Raw genomic sequence first — 13,078 nt, forward strand, 5'->3', positions numbered from 1 at the left:
CAACCATGGTCAATTGGGCCTCGCAACGGCGAGGACATAACTGAGATTGACCTAAAAAATTTACCAACTAACTGAGAGTGCAGCCTGGAACAGAACAAACATGGGCCTAGGGGGGTGGAGTTGGATTCTAAACCCCCGAACAGATTCTGAAGCACTGACTGCCCGAACCGACTGTCGCGTCGGGTATCCTGCTGCAGGCAGTAATGAGATGTGAATGTGTGGACAGATGACCACATCGCAGCTTTGCAAATCTCTTCAATAGTGGCTGACTTCAAGTGGGCTACCGACGCTGCCATGGCTCTAACATTATGAGCCGTGACATGACCCTCAAGAGCCAGCCCAGCCTGGGCGTAAGTGAAGGAAATGCAATCTGCTAGCCAATTGGATATGGTGTGTTTTCCCACAGCCACTCCCCTCCTGTTGGGATCAAAAGAAACAAACAATTGGGCGGACTGTCTGTTGGGCTGTGTCCGCTCCAGATAGAAGGCCAATGCTCTCTTGCAGTCCAATGTGTGCAGCTGACGTTCAGCAGGGCAGGAATGAGGACGGGGAAAGAATGTTGACAATTGACTGGTTCAGATGGAACTCCGACACAACCTTTGGCAAGAACTTAGGGTGAGTGCGGAGGACTACTCTGTTATGATGAAATTTGGTGTAAGGGGCCTGGGCTACCAGGGCCTGAAGCTCACTGACTCTACGAGCTGAAGTAACTGCCACCAAGAAAATGACCTTCCAGGTCAAGTACTTCAGATGGCAGGAATTCAGTGGCTCAAAAGGAGGTTTCATCAGCTGGGTGAGAACGACATTGAGATCCCATGACACTGTAGGAGGCTTGACAGGGGGCTTTGACAAAAGCAAACCTCTCATGAAGCGAACAACTAAAGGCTGTCCTGAGATCGGCTTACCTTCCACACGGTAATGGTATGCACTGATTGCACTAAGGTGAACCCTTACGGAGTTGGTCTTGAGACCAGACTCAGACAAGTGCAGAAGGTATTCAAGCAGGGTCTGTGTAGGACAAGAGCGAGGATCTAGGGCCTTGCTGTCACACCAGACGGCAAACCTCCTCCACAGAAAGAAGTAACTCCTCTTAGTGGAATCTTTCCTGGAAGCAAGCAAGATACGGGAGACACCCTCTGACAGACCCAAAGAGGCAAAGTCTACGCTTTCAACATCCAGGCCGTGAGAGCCAGGGACCGGAGGTTGGGATGCAGAAGCGCCCCTTCGTCCTGTGTGATGAGGGTCGGAAAACACTCCAATCTCCACGGTTCTTCGGAGGACAACTCCAGAAGAAGAGGGAACCAGATCTGACGCGGCCAAAAAGGAGCAATCAGAATCATGGTGCCTCGGTCTTGCTTGAGTTTCAACGAAGTCTTCCCCACCAGAGGTATGGGAGGATAAGCTTATACAGCAGACCCTCCCCCCAGTCCAGGAGGAAGGCATCCGATGCCAGTCTGCCGTGGGCCTGAAGCCTGGAACAGAACTGAGGGACTTTGTGGTTGGCTCGAGATGCAAAGAGATCTACCAAGGGGGTGCCCCACACCTGGAAGATCTGTCGCACTACACGGGAATTGAGCGACCACTCGTGAGGTTGCATAATCCTGCTCAACCTGTCGGCCAGACTGTTGTTTACGCCTGCCAGATATGTGGCTTGGAGCACCATGCCGTGACGGCGAGCCCAGAGCCACATGCTGATGGCTTCCTGACACAGGGGGCGAGATCCGGTGCCCCCCTGCTTGTTGACGTAATACATGGCAACCTGGTTGTCTGTCTGAATTTGGATAATTTGGTGGGACAGCCGATCTCTGAAAGCCTTCAGAGTGTTCCAGATCGCTCGTAACTCCAGAAGATTGATCTGCAGATCGCGTTCCTGGAGGGACCAGCTTCCTTGGGTGTGAAGCCCATCGACATGAGCTCCCCACCCCAGGAGAGACGCATCCGTGGTCAGCACTTTTTGTGGCTGAGGAATTTGGAAAGGATGTCCCAGAGTCAAATTGGACCAAATCGTCCACCAATACAGGGATTTGAGAAAACTCGTGGACAGGTGGATCACGTCTTCTAGATCCCCAGCAGCCTGAAACCACTGGGAAGCTAGGGTCCATTGAGCAGATCTCATGTGAAGGCGGGCCATGGGAGTCACATGAACTGTGGAGGCCATGTGGCCCAGCAATCTCAACATCTGCCGAGCTGTGATCTGCTGGGACGCTCGCACCCGCGAGACAAGGGACAACAAGTTGTTGGCTCTCGCCTCTGGGAGATAAGCACGAGCCGTCCGAGAATCCAGCAGAGCTCCTATGAATTCGAGTTTCTGCACTGGGAGAAGATGGGACTTTGGATAATTTATCACAAACCCCAGTAGCTCCAGGAGGCGAATAGTCATCTGCATGGACTGCAGGGCTCCTGCCTCGGATGTGTTCACCAGCCAATCGTCGAGATATGGGAACACGTGTACCCCCAGTCTGTGAAGTGCCGCTGCTACTACAGCCAAGCACTTCGTGAACACTCTGGGCGCAGAGGCGAGCCCAAAGGGTTGCACACAGTACTGGAAGTGACGTGTGCCCAGCTGAAATCGCAGATACTGTCTGTGAGCTGGCAGTATCGTGATGTGCGTGTAGGCGTCCTTCAAGTCCAGAAAGCATAGCCAATCGTTTTGCTGAATCATGGGGAGAAGGGTGCCCAGGGAAAGCATCCTGAACTTTTCTTTGACCAGATATTTGTTCAGGGCCCTTAGGTCTAGGATGGGACGCATCCCCCCTGTTTTCTTTTCCACAAGGAAGTACCTGGAATAGAATCCCAGCCCTTCTTGCCCGGATGGCACGGGCTTGACCGCATTGGCGCTGAGAAGGGCGGAGGGTTCCTCTGCAAGTACCTGCTTGTGTTGGAAGCTGTAGGATTGAGCTCCCGGTGGACAATTTGGAGGTCTCGAGGCCAAATTGAGGGTGTATCCTTGCCGGACTATTTGGAGAACCCACTGATCGGAGGTTATGAGAGGCCACCTTTGGTGAAAAGCTTTCAACCTCCCTCCGACTGGCAGGTCGCCCGGCACTGACACTTGGATGTCGGCTATGCTCTGCTGGAGCCAGTCAAAAGCTCGTCCCTTGCTTTTGCTGGGGAGCCGAGGGGCCTTGCTGAGGCGCACGCTGCTGACGACAGCGAGCGCGCTGGGGCTTAGCCTGGGCCGCAGGCTGTTGAGAAGGAGGATTGTACCTACGCTTGCCAGAAGAGTAGGGAACAGTCTTCCTTCCCCCCAAAAATCTTCTACCTGTAGAGGTAGAGGCTGAAGGCTGCCGGCGGGAGAACTTGTCGAATGCGGTGTCCCGCTGGTGGAGCTGCTCTACCACCTGCTCGACTTTTTCTCCAAAAATATTATCCGCACGGCAAGGCGAGTCCGCAATCCGCTGCTGGATTCTATTCTCCAGGTCGGAGGCACGCAGCCATGAGAGCCTGCGCATCACCACACCTTGAGCAGCGGCCCTGGACGCAACATCAAAGGTGTCATACACCCCTCTGGCCAGGAATTTTCTGCACGCCTTCAGCTGCCTGACCACCTCCTGAAATGGCTTGGCTTGCTCAGGGGGGAGCTTGTCCACCAAGCCCGCCAACTGCCGCACATTGTTCCGCATGTGAATGCTCGTGTAGAGCTGGTAGGACTGAATCTTGGCCACGAGCATAGAAGAATGGTAGGCCTTCCTCCCAAAGGAGTCCAAGGTTCTAGAGTCCTTGCCCGGGGGCGCCGAAGCATGCTCCCTAGAACTCTTGGCCTTCTTTAGGGCCAAATCCACAACTCCAGAGTCATGAGGCAACTGAGTGCGCATCAGCTCTGGGTCCCCATGGATCCGGTACTGGGACTCGATCGTCTTGGGAATGTGGGGATTACTTAGAGGCTTGGTCCAGTTCGCCAGCAATGTCTTTTTGAGGACATGATGCATGGGCACTGTGGACGCTTCCTTAGGTGGAGAAGGATAGTCCAGGAGCTGAAACATTTCAGCCCTGGGCTCGTCCTCCACAACCACCGGGAAGGGGATGGCCGTAGACATCTCCCGGACAAAGGAAGCGAAAGACAGGCTCTCAGGAGGAGAAAGCTGCCTTTCAGGAGTGGGATCAGAAGGAAGACCCTCAGACTCCTCGTCAGAGAAATATCTGATGTCCTCTTCCTCTTCCCACGAGGCCTCACCATCGGTGTCAGACACAAGTTCACGGACCTGTGTCTGCAACCGTGCCCGGCTCGACTCCGTGGAACCACGGCCACGGTGGGAGCGTCGAGAGGTAGACTCCCTCGCCCGCACCGGCGAAGCTCCCTCCGCCGACGTAGTCGGGGAGCCTTCCTGGGAGGCTACCGCACTCTGTACCGATGTCGGAGACCTCACCCCGGACAATGGGCCAGCCGGCGCCTCGCTCGACGGTACCGGTGGCTCAAGCACCCCCGGTACCGGAGGGGTAGGGCGCAACAGCTCTCCCAGAATCTCTGGGAGAACGGCCCGGAGGCTCTCATGCAGAGCGGCTGTGGAAAAAGACATGGAAGCCGATGCAGGAGTCGAAGTCAGAACCTGTTCCGGGCGTGGAGGCTGTTCCGGGCTGTCCAAAGGGGAGCGCATCGACACCTCTTGAACAGAGGGCGAGCGGTCCTCTCGGTGCCGATGCTTACTGGGTGCCGACTCCCTCGGCGACCCAGAGCTCTCGGTGCCGACACGGGAAGGGGACCGGTGACGATGCTTCTTCGATTTTTTGAAACGAAGCACGTCCACCGACGAGGAGGACGTAGAATCCAGCCGTCTCTTCCTCGGGGCCGAGGCCGAAGAAGGTCGGTCTCGGGGGGGCTGTACCGCAGGAGCCCTCAGGGTAGGGGGAGACCCACCCGAAGGCTCACCGCCACCAGCAGGGGAATGGACAGCCCTCACCTGCACTCCAGACGAAGCACCACCGTCCGACGACATCAGCAGACGAGGAGGTCTCGATACCACCGACGCCGACGCAGCCCTCCGATGTCGCCCCGATGCAGAGGGCCGATGCCTCGATGCACTCGGGGGCGAGGATGAAGGTCCGGGCGCCGACGACGTCGAAGCAGTCGATACTCCTGGTGCCGATGCCGACGAAGAGCCCGAGAACAAACGTTCCACTGGGCTAACCTCGCTACCTGAGTCCGCTTTTGCAAAAGAGAACACAGACTACAGGCCTGAGGGCGGTGCCCAGCCCCCAGACACGACGCGTGCCTGTCAGTGAGCGAGATTACCCGGGCGCACTGAGTGCACTTCTTGAAGCCGCTGGAAGACTTCGATGTCATGGGCGGAAAAATCGTGCTGGCGAGATCAAAACTCGAAATGGCGAAATTGGCACCGCAAAAATAGGGGGAAGAAAAACTTCGACCGAGGCCTAAATAGGGCCTACCCCGACGACGAAAGAAAACTTACCGGGGCAAAACTAGATGTACGGGAAGGGAGAAAACCATAAAGGTCTCCTTCCGACACCTTTTTTTTTTTTTTTAGAACGAAGTCGATAAAAGATGCGCGAGGTCAACTTTGGGGCGCGAACAGCGAAACACGACCGTACCGAGCGCGGACAAAAGAAGACTGGCCGGCACGAGCCGGTTCGGGCGGGAAGACGGCCGCGCATGCGCGGTGCGCATCGGCGCGCGAGGACTAGCAAAGGACTTTGCTAGAAAGTGTTCCGATTGGAGGGGCTGCTGTGGACGTCACCCCATCAGTGAGAACAAGCAGCCTGCTTGTCCTCGGAGAATTCAGTGGTTCAAAAGGAGCTTTCATCAGCTGGGTGAGAACGACTTTGAGATCCCATGACGCTGGTGGAGGTTTGACCAGGGACTATGACAAAAGCAAACCTCTCATGAAGCAACTACTAAAGGCTGTCCAGAGATAGGCTTACCCTCTACACGGCGATAAGCACTAATCGCACTAAGGTGAACTCTTATGGAGTTGGTCTTGAAACCAGACTCTGATAAGTGTAGAAGGTATTCAAGCAGGGTCTATGTAGGACAAGAAAGAGGATCTAGGGCCTTGCTGTCACACCAGAGGCAAACTTCCATTTGAAAGAGTAACACCTCTTCATGGAATCTTTCCTGGAAGCAAGCAAGATTCAGGAGACACCCTCTGAAAGACCCAAGGAGGCGAATTCTAAGCTCTCAACATCCGCGCCAGAAGACTCTGGCAAAACTTTAATTTTACTGTGGAAAATTTGCCGTTTCCTAGGCTGACGCGTACATCAACCCACTTGTGAGAACAAGCAGCCTTCTTGTCCTCGGAGAAATATAAATATAAAATGATAAATTTACCATATATTATAATGTTGTAAGTTTTTATTTAGAAGCTGGAGTCAGAGTACGTACATTTTTACCAATTCTGACTCTACCCAAAATTGCTTCTGACTCAAGACTCCACAGTCCTGGCTTTATTGAGAATAGAAAAGTTATCTGTAAAGAGATCTGCTCTCTCTCTTTATGGCTAATTTTATTCTATCAAAAACATGTATAATTTTAAATTAAATACACAGTCTTCTCCTTTGACCAATGTTCCTCTTAGAAAAACCTCAAAACAATGGGGGTAAAATCATCAGTGTTGTTAAACAAACTGTGTGGAAAACAATCAAAGAGCGCATTCTTGTCCATCATAGCTTAAATTGAGTATGTGTGATATTACAATTAAACTTATACACGCTGATGCTCCAGTATGATTTTTTTTTTTTTTAAGATTAAATGTGTCAGTCAGTAGCTCTGTAACAGATAACCCCTGTACCTCAGTAGGCGTTTTAAGCTCATCAGGCTTTTCCCATGTAGACTGCTTTGTTTCTATGTTATAAAAATATGTCCTGCCATCAGGTGACTTATGCTCAGTCCATACAGATTTCTGCAGAGAAAAAAAAATTATAGGGAATGTAAATATTTCTACCAAGTGCAAGAGAGCAGTAACTTTATTTTAAAAAATGAAATCAGGAATACATTAAAAATATTTACTTGCTTATGATGCTCTTCATTTGTAGAACTGTTGCCTGTACTTGATTGCTGGCTTGAAACTGCTGGATGTGGGGCCTAATTAAAAAAAAGAAAAGAAAAAGCAATCATAATAGATGTTGGAGTGAGAAAAACAAATACTCCTTTTTTAAGCAGTGTTCCACTATTTTATCCTCAAACAGAATCCTTATTGAAAGAAAAAAAAAAAAAAAAAACACCACCATCAAAAGCTTAATGGAATCCTAAGCAGAAAAGTAGTAAAACAGGGAAGGGCTATAATGCCAGGACGTAATGCTGTGTTTTAGAGGGCAGAGTAGTCAGACAGTGCAGAAAATCTATCAGGACTATTTACAACTTGTTCATTGTTTTAAAACCGTAATTAACTAAAGGTCTCAGCATATCAGATGTTGTGAAACGAACATATACCACTAGAGTTATATGTTTTGCTCTACTTCCTTTCAAAAATGACAAGGGACTATATAATTGCTACATTGCATATAATTATACAAAATCTTAAGTATAAAAATGCTGTGCAGTCTGAAAAAAAAGTTTTAGTTCTATTTAATCTACAAAACTTCAATGGTGTAAAGGAGGGGCGTTTCCTTTTTTTTTTTTTTTTTAAAGAAGTATTTCAATCTGGATACTCTTACTTTAGCATGTGCTATTTTACATAGTGCTTGCTATGTAAGAATAGTGTATGCTAAGAATATTGCATGTTATTAACAATAAAAAACAAGAGATTTCAGATTTTCCTATATCATTTCACACAGCTTCACACTGAACTTAATTGAACAATACCAACTTACAAAACAGAAAATAGAGTCATGAGGTACAAAATTTACAATCTTACAACAGTTTGAAATATTTATGCATACTGGAGGTCAAGATAATCATTTTTGTCATGATAAAAACAATGGATCACAGTGTAAACTTTATAAGATAACATTATCTTTCTAAACTAAGAGGTCATTTTGTAACAGCATGTGCTAACTGTATAAAATGAGCCCAGTGGTAAAATAACGCATGTTAACTGTTAGCATACAGCTATTAAATAGCCCCCTAAACTTGCCTCACTGTCTCCAGGAAAAACAAAAAAGAAAAGAAAAGAAAATCCAAGCATACACAGAACCTGGACAAACCCACAACACAATATGTATTATTTCAATCAGAGCTAGGTAATATTTAATATTCCTTGACTAGCATATGATATGGTACTCATTTGATGGCACTAATTTAGAGGACCAAAAATCTATTCTCATATCATTTTTACTATTACAAAATATTCCATTTATAATTAAAGAAGGTACCTCCAGATGTACAAAACCTGAGTTTATCTTCACTGTTTTATTCTAATTCTACTGGAAATAAGCTGCATTTTTCACTTACTTGAGCACCTGCTGTTGCACCTAAAAGGAAAAAAAATAAAGTAAGAAATACACTACAAAAGGTCTTAGATTTACCATAGCACTTTTAATCCAAAAGAAAAATCCTTAACAAATAGGGTCACACGTAAATACTTTACAAACTCACAACATGGCCTACTCTAAATTATATTTAATTCCTTGAACAATAAATTTTATAGGTCAGTGGTTCTCAAACCTATCCTGGAGGAGACACAGCCAGTCATGTTTTCAGGATATTCACAATGCATTTACCGCTCCTATGTATGAGAGAACCTCTTCATGCTATTTATGGTAGACAACCTGGTAGGGGCCCCCCAGGATAGGTTTGGGAATACTGTTACAGATGATATGGGGAACGCCAGGGAAGCACCAAGTCACTATAACTACTTTCATGAAGACTTGAGTTTAAATCTCATAAGGAGATATTTACCCTTCCCTGATTCAGTAGTTTCCTTTCCTTGGGTCCTTCAAGACCAGACTGATGGTTTATGTTACCCTATCAGATGGAGGCAGAAATAAGAAGATGCCAATGAAACCATCAGTGTAACAGGTGGCACAGCCAGGAATAGTCCCAGTATGCTAATGCTAAAACTAAGAATTAACTAAAGGAACCTATATAAACACGGAACCCATTATCAACTGTAGACCACAGAACATTAAAGAAAACTATTAACAGGAAAGGACAGCCCAAAGCTGAGGACTCCTCTGTCTTCCCAGGTGGGTCCTGGGGCTGGTCTAGCAGGACACAAGGAAAGGAAATTAACAAGGGTAAATTTCTCCTTCCTTAGCATCCTGCTAGACCAGTCCAGACCAGTGATGTAGCTATGTGGGGCCATGGGGGCCTGTGCCCCCTCCCCCCCCCCCCCATTTTCTCTGGGCCTCTGATTTGGCTGATGGGGGTCCCCAACCCCAGCCAGCTGAAGCCTTCGTCCAGCACTCGTCTCTGGCACCACCGCATTGCCTGCCCTGCTCTCTTTTCCCCTCACGTACAGTATGCTCCTTTTACTGAAATTGCATGCTCAGTTTCACTAAAAGGAGTGTGCCGGATGTAAGGGGAAGGGACAGCAGGGCGCCAGAGACCAGCACTGGATGAAGGCTTCAGCTGGCAGGGACCCCCACCAACTAAGGTATTTTCCGGCAGCGGTGCTTCAGCTGGCGGGGGTTGGGGACCCCCACCAGCCAAGATGTACAGTGGTGGCGCAGTGGGTGGGGAACGGGCAGGGCAGCAAGGCAGCAGAGGTGGGGCGATGTACCAAAATGTGTCCCCCCACCATGGGCTCTGGCCTTCTCCCACCTCGAGGTCTGGCTACGCCCCTGATCTAGACTGATGGGATGTACCGAAGCTTTATCAACTGGAGGAGTAGGCTAAATGGTTAGTTCAGTGAGCTGAGAACCTGGGGAACTGGGTTTGATTCCCACTGCAGCTTCTTGCGACTCTGGACAAGTCACTTAACCCTCCATCGTCCCAGGTACAAAAACTTAAGACTGTGAGCCCACTAGGAGGGACAGAGAAAGTGCCTGCATATGATAAATGTAAACTACTTTGTTGTAGCACAGAAAGGCACTATATCAAATCCATGAGCCTTTATCCCACTGGGTAGGGGGAAGACATGGCAACCTGCAGCATCTCCTCTGGTCTGAACATCAAGCTTGTAATGTTTCACAAAAGAATGCAGCGAGGACCAAGAGGCTGCTCTGCAGAGATCCTCAGTGCTGATTGCTCAAACTTCTGCCTAGGGAAGTTGCCTGATCTCTAATGAATGATGATAGAGTTTGAGGCCGCTTCATCTTCGTGTGGCCCATGAAACAATGAAATAGCCTATAAAAATTACGAAAAGATTTAAGTAATGCAAGAAGGCTCTGAACACATCCAGCTTACGCAAGGTTTAGGAACCCGACTTGTCTGAATCTGAGAAAGCTGGAAATGTGATCACATGATTTAGATGAAAGGGGGAAAGCCACCTTCAGAAGAAAGGATGGTATCGTTCTAATGGAAATAGAGTCAGCCAAAAAGGACATGTAAAGATCTCTGCAAGGAAGTCTGCAATTTGGATACTCTCCTAGCTAAACAGGTGGATACTAAAAAGACCATTTCAATGACAAATCCTTTAATGAAGAATGCTTTAAAGACTCAGACCAGTTTGGCAAAAGAGTCCTTAGGACCAAAATGAGATCTTCAGGGAGCACAACCCCTCAAAACAGGGGCCAAATTTGATTAACTGCCTACAAAAAAAAGGCACACATGAGGCAGTCAGAGTGAGACCATCAGACATTATTTGCCACCACACTTTAGGTCTGAATTTGTCCTTTCCCAAATTTAAGGTCCTCTTAAAAACACACTTTTGGCATTTCCGGACCTCGAGCTGCTGGTCTGTCTATGGTGGTGACAACCGGGGTACTGAATGTTTGGTTGTAGTCCTATCTTTGTTTGTGTGATTGTTTTTTCCCTTTCCTGTACCCAATGGAGTTCTTTTCCTATTTCATGTAATTTTTATTTCATTGTGAGATACCATAACCTGTGCTCAGAAATGGTGGGATATCAAGTCTTTTAGTAAACACACACACATTAATCCTACCTCTACAACAAGAGAGCCACCACCTGAACCTTTAGAGAATTAAAGGGCTAGGCCCTAGTCAAAACCACATTACAAAAACGCAAGGATATATATGGCAGATCTGTAAGCCTCAGAGAGAACTGATCTGTACACCAAACTCAGATCATAGAAAAAGGCAGTCTTTAAAACAGTAAAATGCTCCCAGGTTAACAATTATCTGTGCCAGACACGGCCATGTTTCGATAGTAAAAATGGCTACGCCACGGGCAAAACAAATCAGCCGGTGTATACAGCACCCTTCACCTAGTCTGGCTCAGCAAAGTGATACAATATAAGGCAATGTTGTACCCGGAGCCAAAAAGGAGGAAATATTCTAGACCTAGTCCTTAGTGAAGCGCATGATCTGGTGCAGGAGGTAATGGTGCTAAGGCCGCTTGATAACAGTGATCATAATAAGCCCAGATTTGATATCAGCTCTGGAGTAAGTACACACAGGAAATCCAAGTTAGAACTTAACTTGCAAAAAGGAGGCTATGATACAATGAGAACAATGGGGGGTGGGGGGGGGGGAGGATTTAAGAGGAGCAGCTGCAAAGGTCAAAAATTAACATCAGGCGTGGATGCTGTTCAAAAATACCACCATGGAAGCCCAGGCAAGTTATATTCTATATATTAAAAAAGGAGGCAAGAAAGCCAAATGACAGCTGGCATGGTTAAAGTCAGGTGAAGGAAGCTATTACAGCTAAAAGAAAATCCTTCAGAAAATGGAAGAAGTGACTGAAAATGATAAGAAACAGCACAAGGAATGGCAAGTCAAATGCAAAGCGCTGAATAGGACGGCAAAGAGATTTTGAAAAAAAGACTGTTGGAGAAAAAGACATAGTAAAAAATTTTTTTTAGGTATATTAGAAGAAAGAAGCTGGCAAAAGAATTAGTTGCACCTCTAGATGACCGAGGGGTAAAAGGGGCACTCAGAGAAGACAAAGCCATAGTGGAGAGATTAAATAAATTGTTTGCTTCGGTCTTCACCGAGGAAGATTTGGGAGAGATACCAGTGCCAGAAATGGTATTTGAAGCTGACGAGTCAGAGAAACTGAATCAAATCTCTATAAACCTGGAACATGTAATGGGGCAATCTGACAAACTGAAGAGCAGCAAACTGCCTGGACCGGATGGTATTCATCCCAGAGTACTGATAGAATTAAAAACTGAACTTGCAAAACTATTGTTAGTAATATGTAATTTATCATTAAAATCAAGCATGGTACCAGAAGACTGGAGGTGGCCAATGTAATGCTGATTTTTAAAAAAAAGGTTCCAGAGGTGATCTGGGAAATTATACACCAGTAAGCCCGATGTCAGTGCCGGGCAAAATGGTAAAGACTAATATAAAGAACAAAATTACAGAGCATGTTCATAAGCGTGGATTAACGAGACAAAGCCAACATGGATTTAGTGAAGGGAAATCTTGCCTCACCAATCTACATTTCTTTGAAGGGGTGAACAAACATGAGGATAAAGGCAAGCTGGTCAATATTGTGTATCTGGATTTTCAAAAGGAATCTGACAAAATACCTCATGAAAGACTCCCGAGGAAAAAGGAGGTAGTGTTCTACTGTGGATTAAAAACTGGTTAAAAAATAGAAAACAGAGCAACGGGTAGATAGTGGGGTTCCCCAGGGGTCTGTGCTGGGACCTCTACTTTTTAACATATTTATAAATGATCTAGAGATAGGAGTAACTAGTAAGGTAATTACATTTTTTGATAACACAGTTATTCAAAGTTGTTAAATCGCAAGAGGATTGTGAAAAACCGCACGAGGACCTTACTAGACTGGGAGACTGGGCATTCAAATCGCAGATGACGTTTAATGTGAGCAAGTGCAAAGTGATGCATGTGGGAAAGAGGAACCCGAACTATAGTTATGTGAAACAAGGTTCCACATTAGGAGTCACTAATCAGGAAAGAGACCTAGTAGGTATCACTGTTGATGATACGTTGAAACCCTCTGCTCAGTGTGCAACAGCGGCCAAGAAAGCAAATAAAATGTTAGGTATTATTAGAAAAAGAATGGAAAACAAAAATGAGGACACTATAATGCCTTTGTATCGTTCCATGGTGTGACCACACCTCGAATGTGTGTAATTCTGGTCATCGCACC

General features: G+C 47.1%; 1 protein-coding gene across 1 annotated transcript in view; it reads right to left on the reverse strand.

Moving 5' to 3' along the window:
• Positions 1-6,743: 6,743 nt before the first annotated feature.
• Positions 6,744-13,078, reverse strand: part of LOC115459540 (pre-mRNA-processing factor 40 homolog A-like) — a gene marked incomplete at both ends in the record, with an annotated part of 52,467 nt that continues 46,132 nt past the window's right edge. The window contains 3 exons of the mRNA XM_030189357.1: positions 6,744-6,854; positions 6,962-7,036; positions 8,345-8,364. Of these exons, the coding sequence (XP_030045217.1) occupies positions 6,744-6,854; positions 6,962-7,036; positions 8,345-8,364 (206 nt within the window). The remainder of the gene's footprint in view (positions 6,855-6,961; positions 7,037-8,344; positions 8,365-13,078) is intronic.

This window comes from Microcaecilia unicolor, unplaced genomic scaffold (genome assembly GCF_901765095.1).
Source record: "Microcaecilia unicolor unplaced genomic scaffold, aMicUni1.1, whole genome shotgun sequence".
NCBI classification, from domain to species: domain Eukaryota; kingdom Metazoa; phylum Chordata; class Amphibia; order Gymnophiona; family Siphonopidae; genus Microcaecilia; species Microcaecilia unicolor.